We start from the raw sequence: 24,992 nt of genomic DNA on the forward strand, positions 1-24,992 counted from the left end.
CCTAATCCAGTTGTATGAGTTTGGTATGAAGAAACACAAAAAGTAAAAATGATATCGTTTTCCTGGGGATTATGTATTACAGATGTTCACAGATGTTTTATAAGAAATATGGCTACATACCCTACCTACTTTATGTAAAAATAGGGGAACCTTTTCTTAAAGCTTTGGTCCGATTCTGGAATCTTGCTTACAATACTTCACATTCAATAGACAAGATTTGACGGCAACAATAGAAGAGTATACAGCTCTATTCAACTTCGAGAGCCTCCATGTGGATAGGATTTATTACAGACCTTTAAAAGTCCAATCCTTCAAAAGAAAACTTGTGAAGATTACTTGTAGAGGTGAAAATTGGATAGTAGAGGAGCGCATCCAACAAAAGGGAGAAAGCAAATATTTTCGTGGCATTGTCTCAAGAAGGTGATACTCGAGCACATAGATGAAAATAAGAGATTAGACATCTTTGCTTTGGCTATACATGGTTTGGTGATATTCCCAAAGACTTTGTTCCACGTGGAGGCTGCTGTTGCAGATTTCTTTGACAGATTAAAGATAAGTATAAATCCTACACTGTCTGTCTTAGCAGATACCTTCCGATCTTTAAATAATTGTCGTAGATTGGAAGGAGGTCGATTCATAGGTTGCGCTCAACTACTCATCGTCTGGATTCATAGTCATTTCTGGAAAGAAGAAAAAGTGTCTTATCACCATTTCTCCACCATGTACTCGCCCTTGAAAGAATTTCTTAGCAAGGAGTGGTAGAGGGATTGCCAAGGAGAAGATGGATATCATCCTTCAGTAATTTATAGGACCAAGACATCGTTTGGTGTGTTCCTTGGCTAGGATATACCAAAATGTTATTCAGATGTGGAGATCTCGACTACGTCCCTTTGCTGGATTATGGGGAGGAGTCAGTTATACCCCGTTAATGGTCTTCAGACAGTATAGAGTGCATCAATTTGTTCCATTTAAGACCGGCTTGAGTAAATCTGAAATCACATTCCATGGAGACCATTACAAGAAAATAGCACGTGATTTATCTCTTTCCTGAAAAAGAACATTTCGAACAAAATTGTGGCTGGGGATGTTATGTACACACCAAACTACGAATCTTAGAGATTTGCAAGAAAGAACGAAAATGTCCCTTTGCCATATCAAGGAGAAGTTATCTCTTGGGAGGAATATATCAGGGTGGTACCCTCACAAGTATATATTCTCACTGTTGAGTTTGAAGCCGCAAAGAAGAAATAGGATAAGGAAATGGAAGAGGTTAAACGAGAGAACTTCATGTTAGATCTCGATATGGGTTTCCATGCCAAACAATTTGAGTTGTTGAGAAAGAGTAAAGAGAAAGTTGATCTTGAGCTAGCTGACCTGAGAAAGGGTTACCGTGGCCTACAAAAGGCAAAGAAATTGTCTAGATCTAGCAAGACATCACAACAATGGGCTAAAGTGTTGGCAATCGAGAAACGTCGTGTTCAAAGTCTGGCTGCTAAAAACAATGCCAACATAAAAGAATTGAAGCTGAGAAGAAATTGAGGGACATAAATAAAGTTGAGAAAAGAGAAGCGACCAAGCAACTTAAGTTTGAAAGTCGTAGAATTGATAAATAAAAAGCTAAGAAGTAAGCTAGCTTGAAGGAGTTGGAAGCAGAAAAGCATCGAGTTCATGGGTTGGAAACTGAAATGAACAATGTGCTGGAATAATTCGAGGCTAGAGATCAAAAGATTTAGGAACTCGATGAAGCAAGAGAGCAAAAGAAAGATAATGCATGGGTTGAAAGGCAAGGATGGAAATGAATTCTTGAAAGGAAACAAGCTGAGATTGGGTCTTGGATGCAAAGATTCCATGCCAGTGGAACAATTAACCAAGGAAATGAAAGATTTATATACCACAATTGAAAAGAGTTAAATCAGTCTTGAGCAATGAATAGTGAACTCAAAGGTCATGTCACACATCTCAAGAAGTCCTTACTTCAAGTGCAAATACCACCAGGGTCGATGAATTTAAGGCTTTCTCGTAAGGAGAATAAATCTCTGCGAGAGCGAGTCAGAGGACTAGAGATTGAGCTTTAGCGATGTCGAATACACATCACCAACCTTGAAGAGAAAATCACTCGAATCAATGCTGGATGGAAGGATACGTATGAACACCACTGAATGTTGGTTGAAGAACGTGAGCGTATGATGAGTGAAACAATAGCACAAATGAGTGAGGTGGCTCACTACACACAAGAGCTAGCCAACATGGCTGAGGTCATTCTATTTCACACTAGTTTATCCTCTGAGTATGGAGAGAAAGTTGTTGGGATCATGACTGAGATCATGGATCTAAATAAAAGGGTCAAACCGTATTTGTAGATTGATCTCTCTTGTAATGATGAAAACTCTTTTGGATGAATGAAACTTTTTCTAAGAATGGTTACTTTTGGAAATTGATACCTTTTGCATTTACGTTATGCACTTCATTTATTTAAACATTTTCACATGCATCATTCATGAAAATATGGGGATCAATTCATGGAGAATTTAATGGAAGTGGTCTTAATCACGTGACGTAATGGAAGAAAATCTCAAAAAAATGAAGGAAGAATTGTAAGAGAATTTACAGAGAATGCAACAAGATGGGGAAATTGACTGGGCTCAATCAGGAAAAAGGCAAAAAACATGCCTTTTCATCCATGAAAACCTCTGAACGTGTGATGATACATGCCCCACAGCTAACTATTTCATCTGAGAAGCTTCCCAAAGGCCAAAAGAGTCACTATATCCTGAGGGCTACGATGTTGATGCCATATGTAGCTATCACATAGAAGCTCAGGACGTTCTATTGAGAATTTTGAGACATTGAAACTAAATGTCTAGGATTTGATTGATTCAGGGGCATGGACATTCGAAGAATGATGGGGCATTTTGATGTTAATCAAGAAGTCGTTGCATCTACTACTTGCATTAAAAGCATCGTTTTGGTTGAACTCATTTTTATTATGTCTTTAATATTTTTTAAAATGTTTTTTAATCTTTTAATGATTTAATTTATGCTACCTTCTAAGGTTAAATAATTGAACAAGTTTTAATCTTGTAGTTCTTTTAATATCAATTGAAGTAAAAGCTCCCTTGAGAATTAAGGTTATGGCCTCTGGGCAAGTGACAAGATTGAACCTTTGTAAAACAAGAACCCTTAATCTTACTCCAAAAAATATACCAGAATACATACCCTTCTCTTGCAGGGACCAAGTTAGTCTTCCCCTCGATTGAAGAGACAATTAAGGGCTTGACATTCAGGTATGTAAAGGTGTGAACAAAATGGGGCATCTTACATATAAGATTTCAAAGCTAATTGGTTTTTTACTTCTGTTGATGACGTTCAATAATGATCATAATCTTCACAGATGGAATAGTCATGTAGGTAAATCTAGTTTGACTCAGTTGCTTGGAAATTGAACTCTAACGATGAGATTTTCTGACTTTCAACAACACCTGGACTATAAGAGGTTCTTCTTGACAAGTTTAAAAAATTGAATTCGTATACCCATAATAAAATTATATATGTATACAATAAAGCTGAGCTCCCCAATCAGTTTAATTTAAAGAATTGACATAATAAAAAATAATATAAAAAATCATAATATTTTTTTGTTGGGTGTAATTTAAAATGTTAATCTTTTAATATTTTCAGTTAAATACAAAATGTTATGAAGAATATAACATTTTCGATTGCCAACCAAAAATATTATGAAAAATGTGTGTAACCAAAAAATATTAGCAAAGAATTAACATTTTTTATTGTGTCCAACAAAAAATATTATATTTTTATAGCAATATTTTCAATTACATCTATTCTGCTATTCCTTAGCCGTAAATTATGTTGTCACCTCTTACATGTTTGCCTATTTATTTCTTACAATTTTGAAAAGTTTAGAGGATGGAAATATATATATACCATTAAAAATATAACAATTAATAAAAATAATATGTTTCATTGAATACTCAGGCGTACTTAATTTGACCGAATATCAGTTTAACTAATATTAATATTATTATGATATTAACTACGTCAACGATCATTAATGTTTGGATTAGTGTTTGTTTTTACTATTGATATTTTAAAAGTCACAAATCGATCACTAATATTATCATTTATTACAAAATGATCACTCGACTATAACTGTCATTAATAGGTGTGATGGAAAATATAGCTGGATTGTTATCTGCAGACTTAACACCGTTTGACCATTATTTTCATTTAACCTTCTCTTCCATCTCCACTCTCTCATCTCCATACTTCTTTCTAACTCAAAACTCACCATTTTTATTAGTCTTTCTTCTTCAATCTTCTTCTCTGTCGCTTCCAATCTTTTCACCATATTCTCTTCCCCTTTTAATACTTGCATTCTCTGCCGCCTTCACCTCTCAAAATCCCTCTACCATTGGTTCTCTGCATGAATTGGAAAATGAGAAGAAATCCATGAGTTTCGTCGTCGTCGCTTGAGAAAAAAAAACGCTTTTAATCTCTACATTATCCCTAATCTATCATTATCTCAATATTCTGAGATTGAAAAAAAAAATTGTATCTTTTGAGTTGAAGAAGATGACGAATCATGAGTTTGGGTTGGGTTTAGGTCTTCATTCAAGCCGATTGTTGTTCTCAAAATTCAATCCTTTGACAACTTAGTTGACTCCACCATGAATCATAAACCCCCACCTCCACCCTCACACCCTCACCCTCACCAATATTTTCGACTTGTCCCTTTTTTTCTGTCCACCTTTCTTCCTTTGTGCACAGTCCCTAAATATTAAATCTGAAATCAATTGCTAGCTCGATAAATCTAGTGTCTAGTGATAGAATGAGAAGTTAGCTTTTTCCACTTGGGTCTAGGATTCTTGAGAATTTTTCGAATAGTTCATCGTCATGCTCTGAGTGAATTCGGGAACTAAGAAAACTGAAAGGAAATTGTAAAAGAAAAGGAAGGTTACTGTGGTCGAATATGACAGTGTGAATGAAGAAACAGGAAGCCTCACTTTAAAGCTTGGCTCCCAAGGTGGCCATGATTATCCAAACAATCAAAGTGAGATGGGATGAAACTAGTGGGATCGAAGAAGACAAATTTGGGTAGAGGTTTTGGAAATCGTGCAATTTACCATTTCAGGGATTACCATAGACGACATAAGATTTGTGAGATGCATTCCAAAGATAGCAAAGTGCTAAGCTTTGTGAGATGCATCCGAAACTCAGACTTTTTCTCGTTTTCCGATTCACGCAGAGAATCAATGGTACAGGGATTTTGAGAGGTGAAGGCGGCGGAGAATGCAAGTATTAAAAGGGGAAGAGAATATGGTGAAGAGATTGGAAGGGGCAGAGAAGATAAAGATTGAAGAAGAATAATGAAAATGTTGAGTTGAGTTAAAAAGAAGTACGTAGATGAGAGAAGGTTATGTCGAAATAATGGTCAAATAGTGTCAAGTCAGCAGATAACTGTTGAGATGTATTTTTCATCATGCATACTAACGGCAGTTAACGTCGAGTAATCATTTTGTAACAAACGATAACATTAGTGATTGATTTGTGACTTTTGAAACATTAGTGGTGAAAACGAACACTAACCCAAATATTAATGACCATTGGCATAGTTTAAACTTTATTTTATACACATCATATACCACATCTTTTAAAATAATCTAATAAAAATGAGTCTCATATTAACTTTGTCTGAATTATTTATACACTTCATAAATTTGTGATTAATCACATAGAGTCATCAAGTAATACGAATGTGAGACAAGTATTTACAGCACATTGGAAGTTTATTGACATTTTTCAATTATAGGAAGTATTAATTTTTTAAACTAAGAAATAATATTATTTAAAAAAAAGAAACTAAGAAATAATAGTTTTATGATAAGAAGGGCAAAAAATATCCATGGCAATTCAATATCGAATCTCCTCTAAAGCAATATAGCAAATGGTTTGAAGTGTTGAGAGTATGTCAGTTGACTATTCTATTGGTTATTTATTGACTTCACGAAGAATCCATTATATTTTCTTTATCTAATACCCAAGTATTATCCGAACCAATGAAAGAGGGTTACTAGACTTTTGGATCACCAATCCACATTAGTAATTTGAATTTACATATATTTTAAGCCTATACAATTTGTAAATTTTTATATTAACCCCCAACTAAACTTGTAGAACACTGATGACTTATATGTTTTTATAAAATTCAAAGACTAATCGTATTATGTAAGACACAGTTTAATTTTTTAAGACGACAATAGAATATTTGATCGATAAATTATAATATTTTAACATATTAAATTTAAATATTCAAAATTATAGGAGAAGAAACGAAATATAAGTGACAAATTAGAGTTCACATAATTGGATTAAGATTGGATTCATATGATTCTACCATGTGCTACAATTAACAAACAAGTAGACAAGAACGAGAGTGTAATCTAAGTTTGTATGGTAGATTTATGTCCATTGCTTCAGTCATGATATAATAAAGTTCTTTTAAAAAAAAAAATCTTTTGCAAAGAAGCGAAGCACCCCCTGCCACGCGACGCCAAGCACAAGTAAACATGGGGAAAGGGTGAGTGAAAGTAAACAAAAAACAAGGTCTAATTATGACTTTAATCCCTTTATTATTCTCAAATTGCGGAATAGTAAACTGATCACACGTAAATCTGGTCAATTACATTCGATCAACTATTCTGAAATTTAACATTATCACTCCAAATGTAGGAAGTAAGAATGTTATCAGTTTAGATTTTTAGACCTACCGGTAGCATTATGAAGTAAAGGGACAAAATCTGTTAAATTAAAGTAAAAGAGATTGAATTTCAAATTGCATCATAGCATAGGGGCTAACATCAGAAATAGAACTAGAAGTAATAACAAAACGACGGTGGAGACCTAAGCGTGGGCCGACAACGCATTGGTGGGCCCACTTAACTGCGCGGAAATAGAGGATTTGGCCCACAGCCTGCCCATTTCCGACATGATTTGCTTTGATACTTTCAATTATCTTTATTTCTTTCTTTTTTCTTAAACAAATTATGTAATTATTTTATTTTGATTAAAAAAGGAGAATAATCTGCGTTGGCACTTTAAGAGATGCATATGTCTATGACTAAATTATCAAGTTAGTGGGCCCAACTGTGAGTGGTTAGTGATGTTGATTAATTAGCTAATTGGGTCATTAGTAAGTGCTTACGTGTTTAAAAAAATGGAAATTAGTAATATGTTTGGGCCGTATAGCCCACGAAAGCCAGGAGGACAATCCATGCCGAAACATTGACAATTATCGAATTTACAGTTGGGTCACCATATTTTAAAAAGTCACTCAACAAGAAGTAATGTAAATCTTAGTTGCTCAATTTTTGGTTGTGGTAAATAAATTTTAGGGTAAACTACACATTTAGCACCTAAACTATTAGTTTTTGGTTCATTTTAGTACCTAAACTTTTAATTTCTAAAATCATACATAACGCTTAGTTTTCATTTCATTTTAGTATCCGCCGTTAAAAACATAACACGTTTAGTACTTAAACTACAAGTTTTGGTCTGTTTTAGTACCTAAACTTTTAAACTTTTGAAAATTTAACGTTAAATTTTGAATGGGGTACTAAAATAAAACAAAACTAAAGTTTGTAACGACCTGATACTAAAATGAAACAAAAATTAAACTTTAGGTATGATTTTGAAAAAAATTGAAAGTTTAGGTACTAAATGTGTAAGTTGTCCTAAATATAAAAATATAATTTTTTTAACTTCTTACGTGTTGGTGTAAAATTAATTCTACATTAGCTTGATATTTTTCTTATAGGTTGGTGCAAAATCATTTCTTCATAGTAGCCGTTATTGCAATGATTTACAATAATTTTAGTAGAAAATGTTCTTCTGATTTTTCTTTATAAAGTCATGAAGTATAAAAGCACTGGAGAACTTTTGTTCATAAACAACACCAAGACAATAAGAATTGATCTTGACCAATCTCAAAGAAATTAGAAAAGGAAATTTTAAAAAAAAATTGTTTCACTAACGAAAGTTGAGTAATTAAAATTTGAACTTAATCATAATTAAGTGATCGAAATGCAAATAAAATGTTAACTTTCTTTATTTAATTATTACAATTAATTGAATATCTTGATTATTAAAATTGATACGGGACAATCCAAATTGAAGACATAGCTGCACAACTCGTGACCCACCGGAACTTCGCATATAGGGGATGTATATCCCATATACTTTTGTTAACCAATATCCTCTTACATCGGTCATAAATGCTAACCAAATAATAAGTATATTAATTACATATATTATTTTAAACTTTTTAAATTATGAACTTAAACAAATATTATTTTAATTTGAAATATTCAAAAGTATATAATTATCTGTAATATTCAAAGTTAAAAAGATAATAAATACATTTTTAAATTGACATATTTAAAGAATAATTATCCTACTAATATTTAAATTAAATGATATTTTTTAATTTGTAATATTTAAAAGAATTTTAAATTTAATATAAATATAAATATTAAATCAATAAAAGTAATTCACTTTTTACCAACATGTTGGTTTAAGTGGTAAGCAGCTTGATATTTTTTAAGCAAAACCTCAAATTCGAGTTTTTGTGTATGCAAAAAAAATCCCCACTGAAAGATTCACCCACCAAAACCTGGTGTGCGACCTGGATCGGTCTAAACTAGTCAAGGTGAAACCTTAAAAGGGGAAGGAAAAAAAAAGATAATTCACTCTTTCTTAAGGGAGAAGACAATAAGAAGTACTTTGGACTTCATAAACTATGGAAATTAAAATGTATATAGAAATAAAAAAAAAAGATAATACAGGTAACTTTGCAAGCCTCTCCCACTTCAAAAACATTGGATTTCGAGCCAAGGAGAAAATCAACTGTCAGATTAGCCTGACACCCACATCAAAATAAAAATTTCGACCACTTTAGGACTCCATATTTCATAAGGCATGAATAACCTTAAAACAAACTCCTCTATCCATATAATCTGACCCCAAAACACGAATGATCCAACCACCAAACTATAAACATCTTTGAACTCTGTAACACCCCCAACCCGTACCCGACCCGGATACGAATCCGATGTGTCACATTGACATTTCAAAACATTTATCATAACAATTTAACTTCAAATTCCACTTATTAACTCTTTTCCAAGATTTCATTTAAACACCCCTTCTCTTTAATCTTTCATAACTTCTTCATCTTCTGATTTTAAGACAACTTAAGCTTTCTTTAAGCTTAAGTATTACCTAAGGATCATAAACCAACCTTAAATTTAGCAAATAATTAACTAACAAAAAAACTCATTTTTGCCTTTGGGGTTCACGGTGAAGAGAAAAAAAGAAGAAGAAGGGAGAGTTTTATGGAGAAATCTCTCGTTAAGCTTATCTCCCACGTGTATATATCCTTACCCTATCCTATTTTTAATTCATTTCAAAGTTAAATGACCATTTTGCCCTTCAAAACATCATTCTTTGTTATTTAATCTTATCACAAGTTTACAATATAAGTCCCCAAAATTTTCAATTATTCTACTTTGACCAATAAATTCTGAAATATTTTAATTTAGTCACTAACCTGGTATTGAGGATGTTATAAACTCCCTCACTAGCAAATATCAGCGTCAACCCAAAACAAATTCTAGAAACACAAATCACCCACTATGCAGGATAATCAAGCAATCTTCAAGAATGTTAAGTAATCAGTAAACATGAATATCAAAGAATATTATTGCTCTACTTTGTTCATAGCACATATACCATTATATAACAAGCAATCAACCATAACTACCTAACCACTTAGCTATAACAAACTAACAACCTTAGTAATTGATTACAATTGCTTATACACATCATCAACTTTACACATCAGCTACACTCAACATTCTCCCTACTTTTACCTTCTCCCCCAAGAAATGACTGAACATGGACCTTTGCTCTAAACATTTCAAACTGTGTTGTAGACAAAGGCTTGGTCAGGCCATTTGCAACTTGATGACTGGCAGGAACATAGTTGACCAAGACCTACTGAGTAACAACTTTCTCCATAATGAAATGAACATCAAGTTCAACATGCTTTGTCTTAGCATGATAAACTTGATTTGCATTAATAGCCACTGCACTATTATTATCACACCATACTACAGGCGTTTTAGACTGAACAATCCACATGTCTGAAAGCAAAGCACTTATCCATGTTGTTTCAGCAGTAACATCAACCACATTTCTATACTCATCCTCCATAGTAGACATGGAAACAGACTTATGTTTCTTATAACTCCACATGACCAATTTTTCACCAACAAAAACACAGTTGCCTGAGACAGACTTTTGATCGTCTGTATTTCCAGCCCAATCAGCATCAACAAAGGCCACAACATGCAGTCTTGCCACAGATGGTGTTATAACCAAACCATGATTAAGTGTGCCAACCAAATATCTCAAAATACGTTTAACTACCACCAAATGATCACGTCTAGGTGCATACATATAATGTGCCACCTTGTTAACACTGAATGAAATATCAGGGAAAGTGTGACAAACTTACAGAAGCGCTCCTACAATGCTTCGATATTCATACGTATCAGTCAACAGATCTCCAACATCATCTTGTATAAGCATCGATGTGACCATCATAGGCGTAGAGACAGTTCCTGCATTGTTCATCTTAGTCTTCATCAGTAGCTCCATAATAAATTTTCGCTGACTGCGGATCAATGTTTCACCAGCTCGATAAATCTCAATACCAAGAAAGAAACTAAGCTCTCCAAGATCTTTCAATGCAAACTCAGCTCCCAACAACTTTGCAATTTCTTCAACCTGCACGTTTGACTCGTCTGTAATTATTATATCATCTATATAAACTAGCATGTACATATAACTATTCTGAACACATCTAACAAACAAAGAAGTATCTGCATTGGATTCCTTAAACCCAATATTAAGTAAACATCACTTTAACTTGGTATGCCAACTTCAAGGTGCCTGTCTCAAGCCATACAAAGCTTACACACTAATGAGGTAACATCAGGAGCCCTTTGTTCAAATCCAGGTGGTTGTTGCATATACACATCTTCACTCAAGTCTCCATGTAAAAATGCATTGTTTACATCAACCTGTTGTAGCTTCCAACCCTTTTTCACAGCTAAAGCCAAGACCACATTCACCATGGTAAACTTAACTACTGGACTGAATGTCTCAGTAAAGTCATGACTTAGAATCTGGGAGTACCCTTTGGCTACAAGACGAGCCTTATATCGATTGATATACTCATCGTGATTCTTTTTTAGCTTAAATAACTACTTACATCCTACTACAGACCGTCCTTCAGGCAAATGCATGAGAGACCAAGTATCATTATTCTGCAAGGCTTCAAGTTCAACATATACTGCATTTCTCCAATGAGGTGACTGAAGAGTTTCATGCACGTTGACAGGTTCCATAGTAGTAGAGGCAGTCGAATACACCTTAAGTTTGAAGATTCCACATTTGTTTCTGGTAAGCATAGGATAAAGATTCATCCTGGGCACAACATTACCTTGTTCACTAGGCTCTTCATTATTTTGTCCACTGGACTCATTTGTATTCATTGTTGCCTCACAATTTTCCACAACAACATCACCATTAACAACAGTATTATGTACAGCACCCAAAGATGAGCTCGAGCATTCTCCTTCATTGAAGGACTCACCTCTTGCTACTTTGGATACATTGCCACGTGTTACCTCTTCACATGACTCAATAGGTATAGTAAGACCATGCACACCATTATTTGTAGCATGCAACTTTTCAACATCAACAACAATCTTAATAGCACCATACTTTGAAGCAGAAGCATTAGATGTTGTGCGAGAAGCTGTACCACCTGCAAATGGAAAAATTGACTCATCAAACACGACATGCAGAGATATGTAAACTCTCCCATCAGTGGCTAAACACATGTAGCCTTTATGTTGTGGGCTATATCCTAAGAACGTGCATGGCTGAGACCGAAACTCCAGCTTATGTCTTTAAAACACTCGTAGATGTAGGAAACATTTACAACCAAACACCTTCATAAACCTATAATCAGGTTTCTTTCCCCATAGCTTCTCTAGAGGAGATAACCCATCCAATACATTTGTTGGAAGACGGTTGATGAGATAGACTGCAATAACAACATCATAATACCAATACTGTAAATGCATTACAACCTGAGCTAAGAGTACCAATACAAGCTTCACAATGTGCATGTGCTTTCTCTTAACTACCCTATTCTGCTCAGACGTATGTTGAAAAGCTACTCGGTGAGATATATCATCCTTAGCTAAAATAGATGAGAGACTTCGATACTCACCACCCCAGTCACTCTGTACAACTTTGATGGCAACACCAAATTGAGTCAGCACTATTTGCTGAAACAACTTGAACACACTCACAATTTGTGATCAATCCTTCAAAAAATACATACACGAGTGTCTAGAATAGACATCAACAAAAGACAAGTAATATCGATGTCTATTAGACACCACATTCGATGGTCCCCAGATGTCAGTAAACACAAGTTGAAAAGGTGAACTGTATATTGTAGAAGAATTAGAAAATGGCAACTTATGACTCTTGCCAACACAACAAGCTTCACAAATTTTATTCATTGCTTTAGAAGCCTTTACATAAATTGTTTTACAAACATTTGTAATATTACTATAGGTAACATGACCCAATCTTCGATGCCAAAGAGTAAACTCATCGACTGCAATAGCTGAATTAGTTGAAGCATACCATAAACACCTAGCCAACGTTCTCTTGAGACATACAACCCTTATTCAACACGACCACACAACAACACTTCTTTTGTGGCAACATCACAAACACAACACCCTTGATCATAAACCTCAAAGTATACACTATTATCCCTAACAAACTTGGACACCGAGAGAAGGTTCTGTGTTATTCTAGGCACATATAGTAAGTCATTTAATAGTAAATATCTAGATGGTGTCATTAAATTGCCATCCCCAATCATGTTAACACGTAGAGATACACCATTACCAACAGTAAGCTTACATGGACCACCATGTTATGGTCTATGAGTAATGTTACCAGAGTTGGGTGTCACATGATGAATGGTTCGAGAATCCACCACCCATTGATCTTGAGCAGAACCAGTAGTTGAGTAAGCCTGAGAAGAACTATCTGTGGTAAGTTGGCTTCGAGTCCCACTCAAGCAACAATCACAACTAGTACAACTAGTTTTGTCATAGGAAATATTTTTAGCATTGGTTGTATCTCTTTTATACTGATAACGACCAACATTAGTAGATACAATATGAAAATATTCATCAAAGCGATGCCAACACCTGTCAACAAGATGACTAAGTTTCCCACACAGTTGACATTGCACACGCGATCGACCACGACCTCGACCACCTCACCCACCAGTCATTCCTCCAGAATACAAGGACTGATGCGATCGATGATTATATGAGTTAGAGCTAGTCTTAACAGTATTCGATCCTCGAGCAATATGAGCACTTGCCAGCATTGAATCTTCTTAAGTAGCAAACCCATCCAACTGAGTCTCAACATCAATCAAGATTGTGCTTATCTTTTCTAAAGAAATAGAGTCACCACTAGTAGTTATAACTACCATGAAACGATGATACTCTCAAGGCAATCCTTTTAGTATGCTTGCAATATGGCCAACTATGGGAACAACGCTACCATAGGATGCTAAGGCATCACATGTTTCTTTAACCTGAGATAACTACACACGCATGTTATCTTTACCTTTCTTGAAAGACTGTAGTTTATAGTGAAGATTCATAATAGCTGTGGATGATCTCGTGGCAAAGATTTATAGTACCGTATTCCAAACTGTAGATGCAGTCTCTACTCCAACAAACTGAGAGAGTAAATGTGAGCTGATAGTCGACAACAACTATGATACTAACGCACTATCCTGAGCTAGAAAGTCTTCATAACCTTCATTTGGAACCACTGTCCCATCTTTAGTAGTCAGACACTCCGGTGGAGGTTTCATCGCACCAGTGAACAGTCGTTCAAGCTGGTGACTCCTCACTGTGAGAAGCACTTGCTATTTCCAGAGCAAGAAATTTGCTTCATCAAACACAACATTAATCTTCTTGTTTGTAAACATCTTGATTTGGCTCGAAAGGAATTGAGTAGCACTAGCAGCCATGGAACCCGAATCTAACAAACTTAGCAATTACTCTTGCAGCAGAAACAAACCCTCCAGGACTTATGGTGATAGATACCATGTTAAGTAATCAGTAAACATGAATGTTAAAGAATATTATTGTTCTACTTTGTTCATAGCACATACACCATTATATAACAAGCAATCAACCATAACTACCTAACCATTTAGCTGTAACAAACTAACAACCTTAGTAACTGATTACAACTGTTTATACACATCAACAACTTTACACATCAGCTACACTCAACAAAGAAAAGTCTTCCATCATTGCCACGACCTATTAAGGGGATTCTAAGTTCAATTCAAAATTACCTTGGAATCTAAAATCACTCGAAGGATAACCTCGTCCACCCACTTTGCTCCTATGAAAACAATCAAGTCTAATTTTATTGCCAATAAAAGGTGAAAACAGATCCCACGCCCTCAATTGGATAAAAAGTCATTTTTTATTATATACAAGAATTTCATGACATCTTGATTTCACTTCTACCACGATTCTTCTGTGCTAGACTTTACTGCCCTGACTGGACGAGGAGTCCGATATATTCTAGAATGATTAAGACCATGGATGGTTGAGCAACATAGTATCGAAATATCCCATTAAAATTCTGATTCCACAAAATCATATGGCGATCTATAAGTCCCAAGGCTTACTACGTCGGCTTTCACCCCCATCTTAAAACGACTAGCCAATTCCCTCCCCCCTCATCTTCATCACCAATAATTTGGATTCTTAAACGTCGTCTCCCTAGCTTCCTTGGTAAGTACCCTCCACCTTGTCACAAGGTCTGAATATGAGAGGGATATAGTTTGGATAAGTCTTGTTCCCTCTTCTTTGAATAGTTTCTTCGAAATGCTCTAGCCCTCCTTTCTCTATCAATAATAGAAAAAAATCCATCTTGAATTTCAATAACAGAGTCATTTTAAGCTATTGTTGATGTCCTGCCTTTAAGCATTTCGGAGAAAAAAGTCTTAGATTCATTCTTGAGTCTTGTGAGATACCATCGTCATCTTTCACAAGGTTATTTTTATTGGCATCCATTATGGCTACCTTACCCTTCACTTTTTGGGCTCTTTTCGATCTGACTTTCTTTGAGTCGATACAGCCAACCTTTGATAACCCATCAATTTTAAAAACTTTCTAACTCTGTCAAAAGCCCAATATCTCTAGCATCATCCAGAGCCTTATTAGACAACATTTCTTGGCCCAACTCTCGATCCCCAAATTCTTTGCCCATCTCTGACTTTTTTGTGCCATTATTCACCTGTTAGGGGAGAGAGCATTTTTATCCACGGCGAAGACTCGACTAATTAGCATTACATGTAAAGGATTATATTATATCATATTCATTTATGTTTCTAATGACCTTATTTGAATTTGGTTTGAGTTCACGTAACGGGTCTTGATGAAAAATATAATTCATTTAATTATAAAATTTGAGAATAATAAAGATGAATTATGATAATTAAAATATTCAAATGAAAATTTTACTCAAATGGTAAAACTATTAAGATACTATTGAAAAAGGATTCTTTGAGTTAGTTTTATTAAACGAGGACAAAATATACAATGACCTATGAAAAGATAATAGTGTTCTAATAGTGCAAAGGATGATTCTTTTACATTCGACAAACAACAATAAGTACTACTAATACGAACACCATTAATTTAAAAATTTATCTCATACCATAAAATTAGTAAAATGTCATACAAAACCCAGAAATTAGAGTTCATTCAAAAATGAAATAAACCAAAAAATCAACAAATTCAAAAACAAAAAAATCCAGGATTTAAAAATTTATTCCTATATGTTTATAAGTTAGAATAAAATATAAATATTTTAAACTCCAAAAAATTCATAAAATATTAAATTAAAATATAAAAAAATCAGAAAAAAGAAACACCTTAAGGTTGAATCCATGAACTTGCAGTGAAAACTAAAAAGAAGCATATTTGATTTTGCTGTTAGAACCTTTGGTTGAATCAACATATTTGGATTTGAAATTCAAACTTTAGTTTCTAAGTTTTAGATCTTCAAATTCAATGAAAAAATGATTAAATAGAAGAAATAAAAGAAGAAATGAAGATGGAAAATAGAAGATGAAAAGTAGAAGATGAATACATAGAAAGGAAAGTAAAAGAATTGAAGGGAAAAAACCAGAAAGAAAGTGTTGGAACGGCAGCAGAGAAGAAGATAAGAAATATAGGAGAGAAAAAATGAAGAAACCCTAATATATATATATAGTGGCATTTTTGTAAATACATTAAAGAATATATACCGGGTCAAGTCAGATTTTTTTTTCATGAAAAACGCTCACCCGACCCAAACCCGATGACCACTCTCATAAAACCTAACTTGAACCCAAACTTTAAAAGAAAAAACCCGACCCGATAGAACTCATCGAATCTAGGTCCAATGCCCATCCCTAACTACAAACCATGGCGATGTAGTGGTCGAATGGAATTTTGATTCAAATATAACTTGGATAATTTTAAGTGGTTATTATCATGTGTGTTTCTTATCCTGCTACAACTGTTTTAATTATGTTTTATAAGTTTTTCTCTTAAATTTGGAATTAGTTAAATGTTGATCGATGTTGTTGTGGTGTATTTGAATTTCTTTGTGCCTTTATTTAAATTATTGAGATTAGTGTTGCGAACAACTTAATTTTTTGATTGATTGTCAAACCTGCTTATGAAATAAGTGTGAGATGTCTTAACAATATATTTCATGAATTGTGATTGCCTAACAATATGTTTATTTAACTAACTATCTGAACAATATGATTTTTTAATTGTGACTGTCTGAACGATATATTTTCTGAACTGTGATTGTCTACCTCTGTATCACATGCCTTGTCTTGTCTTGTAATCCGTAAGAAGTTTAGTGGTTCAATGCTCTTGTTTTAACAGTTTGTTCCTCCTGGTGTTGTAACCATTATACGGTTCCTACAAACTATTTTTCTAAATTTTAGCGGTCACAACTCCTGTTTATGAGATTCATCTCATCCTGTTTGACGTTCGGTTAATTATAGGTTCTGGGAAACTCGTCTTGTGAAGCTTAAAAGATGTTTGGGTAGTTAGCGGATGTTTGACAGTATTTATTAGCTTGTTTGATTTTCTGAATACTTTGTTTAACTGCACACGTTGACTTCACTGAGCTCTACAGCTCGCCCATTTATTTTTCCATTTCAGATATTAAATTTCAATTTTTAATTTACTTTTTATTAAATTATTTCATGTTAAAAAGATAAAAGTCGAATAAATTATTTGAAAATCTAATTTTATATTTGTTAAATTTTTTGAATTGATTTCCAGATAACTTTGATGATCAATGTAGCCGTTGGGATTCGACCATAACGTTTAGGTAGGGTATGGGGGTTTACATTAACTTTCAATATTTTTTTTCAAAACTTAACATTAAAATTTGAACATGGGTACTAAAATGAAACAAAAACTAAACTTTAGATATATTTTTGAAAATTGAAAGTTTAGGTACTAAAATGGATCAAAATTAATAGTTTAGGCACCAAACTCGTAATTTATTCTTAAATTTATGAAGTGGAACTGATGTTGAGCCAAGTTATCCCTTGTTGCATTGCCATTCATAGTGAAAAGGGCTATTTGCTTTCTCCACTATCATGAATTCTTTCTTTGTTTCCTAGGCAATAATTCTGTTGGTACGTTGTATTCTCATTGTTTTTTGTTCTTTAGGTTTTTGTTTGAAGATCAAGTTAATTAGTTTAAACATATGATTAAAAATCTCTCAATTGTTATGATCATCATGCAGTTTGCTGAAACTATTGTAGCAAGAAAAGTGCCAGGACAAGACTGTCATGATGAAATGAAGGAGAAGTCGATGGCGGAAACGGTTAAATCAACGGAATCTGTGGAAACCGGAAAACCTTTCGTCAAAGATTTTGAGTTTAGACATGATCATTTTGTCGTAATTTACTTGAACAATGATGCTCAATTTCAAGAACCTGCAGGAATCGATAAATATTTCGTCAAGGATTTCGAGCTGAGAGATGATCATTTTATCGTAATTTACTCGAGCAAAGATAATAAATCTCAAGAATTTGCAGGAACCGGAAAATTTTTCGTCAAGGATTTCAAGTCGAGAGATGATCATTTTGTCATAATTTACTTAAACAATGAAGTTCAGCTTGCCTAAATTGAGAGATCATTTGAGCAATGGAAGAATATTATACGGTGATATATATCAAGTAGAATAAAGTAGTGAGCTTTAGTAGAATAAGCTTAGTGTATGCACTGTGGTTAAGTGGTTTGTAGTAATTGAATGTTTAAACATTCCAAGCGAGTGCTACTTCTATTAAATAAACTTCTGGTTTTTAACTACGGAGGATTGATTTTAAATTTGAGTACAATAGAGGGACTAAAATCATAATTTGACCTTTCGATTTTCCTGTTAAAGCATATTGAACCATTTATCCACAATAACTTGACCTCCCCTCAACCTAACGTATTCGACCATTTCATGCCTTTTACTTGATCCATAACCAACCTTTAGAAGCACATTATGCCATGTTCGGTATTCTTCTCTTGTCCTTCAATTTCCCCCAAAGTATCTCAACCAATAACAAGTCTCTTAAAACACCAAATCTTTGCCTTCATTTTTCCTTCAATAATTCAATCATATGGATCCCGTTTCTTCTTCTTCGTCATCGTCATCAACAACCCTACGGCCCAACCGGTCACGTCCTCAGTTCAAACCGCCACAACCCGTCATTGAACGGATAACCCGAGCGCTCCGTCACCCGCTCTTCCTCCTCCACAGATCGGATTCCAACTTCGTCGTCTTAGGTGCCACAAGAAATGTTTATACTGTAAAGTTATCTTCGACCCCTACGTGCACGTGTCCCGACCGTACAATCCCATGCAAACACATATTGTTTGTTTTGATTCGGGCATTGGGCGTCTCGATAGATGACACATGTCTCTTGAGGCGGACTCTCAGACCGTGTCGGTTGAGTCGTATTCTCGAGACATCCACGTCGCCTGAGGCATTAGCGAGGGCCGGTCTACGCGAGAGGTTCCATCAGATTTTCTCCGAGAGGAAGAAGCATGGTGAGACGGGGGATGTTAAGGAGATCGAAGAAGGAACAGTGTGTCCCGTTTGCTTGGAGAAAACGAAGTAAGGAGACACAGTGACGGCTTGTTCCACGTGTCGGAACCTGATTCATGAAGAATGTTTGATGAGGTGGAAGAGGAGTCGTGGGAGGAGGTCGGCTAATTGTGTGCTCTACCGTGCAAGGTGGAGTAGTGATCAAGAAAAGTATCTGAATTTGACTAATTATATTGGCCGAGAAGAGGCTGAGGGCAGCGGTGCTAACGGTGGTAGCGACCTTTGTGATGGATGATTTGTATTACGTTCTTAATTTTAGGATTGAAAAAATGTTAATCATGCACTATATATGTTAATAACTATAAATTGTGTTTAATAAAAAAAAAACTATAAATTGTGTATATGCAATATTCTTAGAGATGATTGATGGATAATTCATTCGATATTAGGGTCGTGTGGTTGTAAAAAAAGGGCAGTGTGCTAATAAAATGTGAATAAATTTTAATAGCTAAGCCTCTTGATAATTTAATAAAAAAATTAAATATTAGATTAATAATAATATGTTTTTATAATAATAATTACAAAATTGATCTTGAAACAAACTTTAATTATTCATACGAATAAAATGCGAGATCTATATTTTATAACAGAATAAATTTAAATAAATATAAAATATTATTTTTATATTATATCATATTTATTTATATTTTTGATAACATGTATATCTAATGTGTTAAATTAATGTGTCAAATAAATAAATATAAAATATTATAACAGAGCAAACTTATTCTTTTTAAGTTTTGTTTTTGCTCCGTAACCAAACGCAAGTCAAATTAATCCTCCTTCCTCAACAATTCAACGTTTGCAAACCCCATCCAAAACCCTAAACGCTTCGAGAGTCACACTCACTCACTGATTTGTCAGCAAAAAGAAATGCCCAGCGCCTCGTCAGATTACGGCGGCGGCGCTCTAGTTCCTATTTCACCGGAGTCTGAAGTTGCGGCGGTGTATCCTCTCCATCATGGCCTCAAGTATCCTATCTCTAGACTCTCCATCTCTTGGTCTCGCGGCAACTCCCTCCTCGTCTCGGTCTTCGCTTCTCCTCCATCCGGAGACTCCGTCGAAGACGATGCAGGAGGAAAAGTAGTGGAAGTGAAGCTCGGCGGCGGAGACGGCGAGATCAGCGACGCTCATTGGCGGAGGATCGCCTACGATTCGGTCTCTCCTTTCGCACTACTCCAAAGCAGGAAAAATGCAGTCTCTAGCTTGTCGAAAATGTCCATGAATTCACCTTACGATGCTGACTGGTGATTGATTTTCGAATTTTCATTTTTATATCAAATGTATTTGAAGCTTATTTTCTTTTGTTCTGAAAAATATTGTGTTCAGGTGGGATTACATAATGGAGTACAGCAAAGGCATAAATGCCCTTCTTGGTAGTCAGAGATCTGCTTCAGTTCCGGCTATCGACGACCCAAAGTTAGTCATAACGGTAATTTTCTCTTCTTTTCTTCTTCTTTTTTGGGTGGGAATTTTTGCTTTGAATAGTAACCAGGGAGAATAGAAAATGTGTTAATTTAATGGCTAAACTAGAAAGATTTAATCTAACGGTAATTTCGTTTGGTTTCAAATTGCCTTTTTTCCCCCTCTCAGAAAGGAGAGGAACCGACTAGTTTAAAGGCTGCGTGGGAGCTATTGGAAATGTTTTATGCAGAAAATCCATCTCATTCATGGTTACCTGAACGACTTGTTGATTGGTTAGCTGTAAATCTCCTACCTTTTTTTCTGCTACTACATCTATCAAGTTTTACGTTACCTTGGTTTAAAAGTTGTTGGTTACTAATAAACAATTTGCGTCTTGGCAGGATTATGATAGCCTTTTCTCGGGAACACACCCAACAGTGCACTCAAAGCTTGTTGATTTTCAAAAAGACCTTGTAAACTTGCAGGTCCCGAATAGTTAACCTTCTAGTTTTCCTTATGAAGTTAACTTCTTTAAATGGTTCTTACACGCAGTTTTAGAATCCGGGCTTGTGAGTTGTTCGACTGATTTGTACTCATTTGCATTCATCATATCAATGTAGGTTGTGGAGGAAAATCCCAAATACTGGGAAGTTATATCATCAGCACTAGCTGTTGGTTGGCTGGATATTGTGGTATGTGTTTGATAATGTAATATGAGTTTATAGCTTAAAAATATGAAAGCATGCTAGGTTCTTTTTATTTTTTGGGTGGAACTTTATGATTGGAAGCATTTTTATATTTTCACATTCAGGTTAAGATGCTGCGCTTGCATGGATCTTATCGATTAGATCAACTCAGCAATCGTGAGGTTGGTACGAGATAGATTGTTTATGCATTGCATCTGAAAGATGTAGCTCTATTTACCTTTGGTATCGTTGAACCATTATATTGTAGTTAAGAGGTTTTTGTAAATCTTTGTTAAGTTATTTGACCAAAATTTGTTGTAACTTGGAAGCAATATCTGTTATGCTAGTTCTGTTGTTTTTCTGGTTTGAGCTGAAGTATTTCCATATCTTTGCATTTTTATGCGTCTAAGTTTTCTTCCACTCACTTCCATTAACGTGTTTTGTCCATGTGAAGTGAGATCAGAATATTGTTGCTATAAGAAATTGAAAAATATGTATTTGATGCCTCTTTTCCCTATACATCAACAGACAGAGAATGGACTAGTCGAGGCAGTTGCTGTTCTCATTTCAAAAATGCCACGAATGCGATTGGATCAAGAAGCTGGGAAATTGGGTGAATGCTTTAAGGCCAAGCCTGATTTTGTGAAGGTATCTTAAATTCTTACATTGCTGGTGTTCTCTCATTATGCTTCACAGTGCAGTACGTCCAAAGATAAGCAATTCAAGTCTTTCTCAAGCATAGGCATGGGAGAAATGGCGTGGACAGATATATAAACTGGATTCAAGTGCATTCTGGTTTCAGTGTGCTCATCAGCAGACTCGGGAGGGCTTGAGAAGTATGTTACAAATAATGCTGGGTAATGCGAATAGTCTCAGCTCTGCAACATTCCATTGGATAGAGCTGTATATTTCTCACTTGCTATACATCCGGCCATTCACAGTGGTATGTACCTTCCATGTATTACTTATCTCATAGCATTTAACATGTTAGCTGGACTCTGAAGTAATCACTTGATTTCTTTTCTTCTGTTAGGGGTTAGAAAGCATGTACAGCTTGACACAGAAAAGCATTCAATTGAAACCAATGGCCTCTGCACATAGGTTGATGGGGCTTATAATAGGAATTCTTGGGGAAAATACTGAGGTGACAGACGGGGATAGAATATTAATAAATTTTCTTTTTGGTTCCCCATCCATAAGTTTAATTGTGCTTTTGTTAATTCTCAGGTTGTTTTAGCAGAATGCTTGAAAGGATTTGGTCCTTGGTGAGCTGTCATATTTCCATCTTTATATCTTTCTGTTTGTTAGTATTGCAGTTTTGCAGATTTGGAGTATTATTGTTTCAAAATATGTTTGGTCTAGTAAACTATGAGAAGTTATCATGAAATTAATGATTGGATTTTCCTTCGCAGTTATTAAGATTTATCCCTATATTTTGCTTATCATCAGGATGGTTGCGCATGCCATGGAGTTATTAGCTGCTGGGAGTGACCATGCAGAAATGCTTTTACATGAAGAGCGTCAGAACTTGGGGGGAATAAGCATAGAGGAGCTTCATCAACTTATTTATGCTCAAGTCCTATCCTCACATCCACTAACTTGGCAAGTGAGTGCAAATAATTGCGTGGATTACTTCATTGGCATATGTTTTATACGATATGTGGCTTAGGCTTACCTTTCTAAGCTAGAAATAAAATATGGAGTGCTACGTGGTTAACTTCAATGGTATAATTTGTAGCAATGAGTAAACGAATGTTGTTTCTCATTATTGTTATTACAGTGGATAAAATATATATTTTTTAATTGGAATGCTAGCACTTTGATTAAATATTTCTTATATTTTTTCCCTGTAATATCTACAGATTGCTCCAATTTATCTTATATCATGCATGAAGCATGGGATGGTTCTGTTACAGATATTATTGTCCAAGCAGCCTGTTCAAGATAATCAGTTATTGCTGAAGGTCATTGGTTCCTTTTTCTTATGCTTCTCATCTTTGCCATTATCATTTTGCTTTCCTCTATTTATTTTTGGATTTTAGGGGCTTATCAATTAGTTTATTGTTGATGCAATTTTGTGTTCTACACAGAGCATAGAGATTTGCCGCCTTTACGAACTCCACAGCATAACTTCAAATATTATGAAGGTATAAGCATCTGAAAAAACATCATTTAATTTTGGTGGTGGAAAACACATATAGCCTGGCATTTGTTTTTGGAATTGTGTTTCCCAACCTGTTGAGGAATTGTGGTAAGAAATTATGATTGAATTTGATGGTATGTCTGTTAAGGATTCTCACTGTCCATCTTTAGATTACTGGAGTACACCACTGGAAGCATGGTCGGAAAGGTTGTGGAGTGTTTTGGCTTCAACAAGCTCGGGATGAATATCGTCTTAATAGGATAGCTCAGCAATTGTTTGATTCAGTTGGAAAATCAATATCCGATGAGAGTTTCAAGGTAGATTGTATAGATAACATCCGACGCGCAAAGCTGTTTCCTATCTCTTCTCGTCGAATTTGTTATTTTTCATTTCAAGAAATAATCTTTTATCTCAATAAATTGTTTAGTCTATGGGATATGACTTAGTCCATCCTCTGTCTTCATAGCAATGGGAAGGGTTAATTCAGTTATTGGGTTCGGATTCTAAGACTGCTGGTGGACTAGAGTTCCTGCACAAGTAAGAATTTCCGTCTTTGCTTACTGTCGAATTATTCCATGGTGTTAATTAACCTTGGACACATCACAGATATCGAGACTTCAAGAAATCACTTCAGCATGTTTATGATGGAAAAACTACAGATGCTGCTCGGAAGGCTGTGGAATCTCTTATATTGGTACATATTTATCACCTATTGATCTTTTACTTTAATCATCGTCAATATCATAATAAGAGCAAGCCTGTTTTTACTACAGCTTATGAAAAACCCTTCTACACCTCAACGCTTTTATCTGCCTCTTCTTTATGATTCGGTAAGCAAATGATGTGCATGGATTTCTTTACATCTACCTTATTACAGATTGTTTGAATTTTCATTACGCATGCATGGCTTGACCGACTACCGTCCATTGTTTTTGTTTTGTTTTTTCTTTTACAGTTGAAGTTGCTTAATTGGAAGGATCGTCCTTTGTTGAACGTGTCTCAGACAAATCTTCTATTAACTAAACTACAAGATTTGTCTATGGCAAGGCTTCGGCCAGATTTCGTAGAATCCGAGTTACCACCCCAGGCCTTGAACTCTGTTAGACTTGCACTTGCCACGAATCTGGGACGTGCAATCCTTGAGGAATGAGGCCTTTCATGCATGTAGCCTTTGTCTGAAGAATATTCATTGAAATCCACCTCTAAAAAATCATCAGGTTTGAGATTATCAGATGCAAACCCTACTTGGCATATCCAGAAAAGATAAAAACACCATTGTTATGTTATTAAAGTAATATATTATCATATTAACCCGAAACTCCGACTCAAAGTCGATGAATGGTTTCGATAACCATCATGGAGATATT

At 35.0% G+C, this 24,992-nt stretch overlaps 1 protein-coding gene and 1 pseudogene across 1 annotated transcript; both read left to right on the plus strand.

Annotated features, from left to right (window-relative positions):
• Nucleotides 1–18,904: 18,904 nt before the first annotated feature.
• On the plus strand, nt 18,905–19,627 carry LOC120147890 (annotated as a pseudogene).
• A 638-nt stretch (nt 19,628–20,265) lies between these two features.
• On the plus strand, nt 20,266–24,913 carry LOC120147962 (nuclear pore complex protein NUP85-like). The gene is made up of 18 exons (XM_039161182.1): nt 20,266–20,639; nt 20,722–20,824; nt 20,986–21,096; nt 21,198–21,281; nt 21,417–21,488; nt 21,608–21,664; nt 22,011–22,130; nt 22,225–22,425; nt 22,516–22,626; nt 22,710–22,747; nt 22,932–23,088; nt 23,345–23,446; nt 23,573–23,629; nt 23,796–23,942; nt 24,092–24,162; nt 24,232–24,319; nt 24,399–24,455; nt 24,581–24,913. Exons 1-18 carry the CDS (start codon nt 20,266–20,268, stop codon nt 24,773–24,775), a joined length of 2,145 nt encoding a protein of 714 aa, XP_039017113.1. The 3' UTR covers nt 24,776–24,913.
• Nucleotides 24,914–24,992: the final 79 nt, after the last annotated feature.

The sequence above is a fragment of the Hibiscus syriacus genome, unplaced genomic scaffold, assembly GCF_006381635.1.
Source record: "Hibiscus syriacus cultivar Baekdansim isolate YM2019G1 unplaced genomic scaffold, ASM638163v2 tig00110945_pilon, whole genome shotgun sequence".
NCBI lineage: Eukaryota > Viridiplantae > Streptophyta > Magnoliopsida > Malvales > Malvaceae > Hibiscus > Hibiscus syriacus.

Coding starts and splice junctions, on each gene's coding strand:
- LOC120147962 (XM_039161182.1), top strand. CDS start 20,266: ATGCCCAGCGCCTCGTCAGATTACGGCGGCGGCGCTCTAGTTCCTATT. Junction 20,640..20,721: donor TCACCTTACGATGCTGACTG/GTGATTGATTTT, acceptor TATTGTGTTCAG/GTGGGATTACATAATGGAGT. Junction 23,447..23,572: donor ATAATCAGTTATTGCTGAAG/GTCATTGGTTCC, acceptor TGTTCTACACAG/AGCATAGAGATTTGCCGCCT.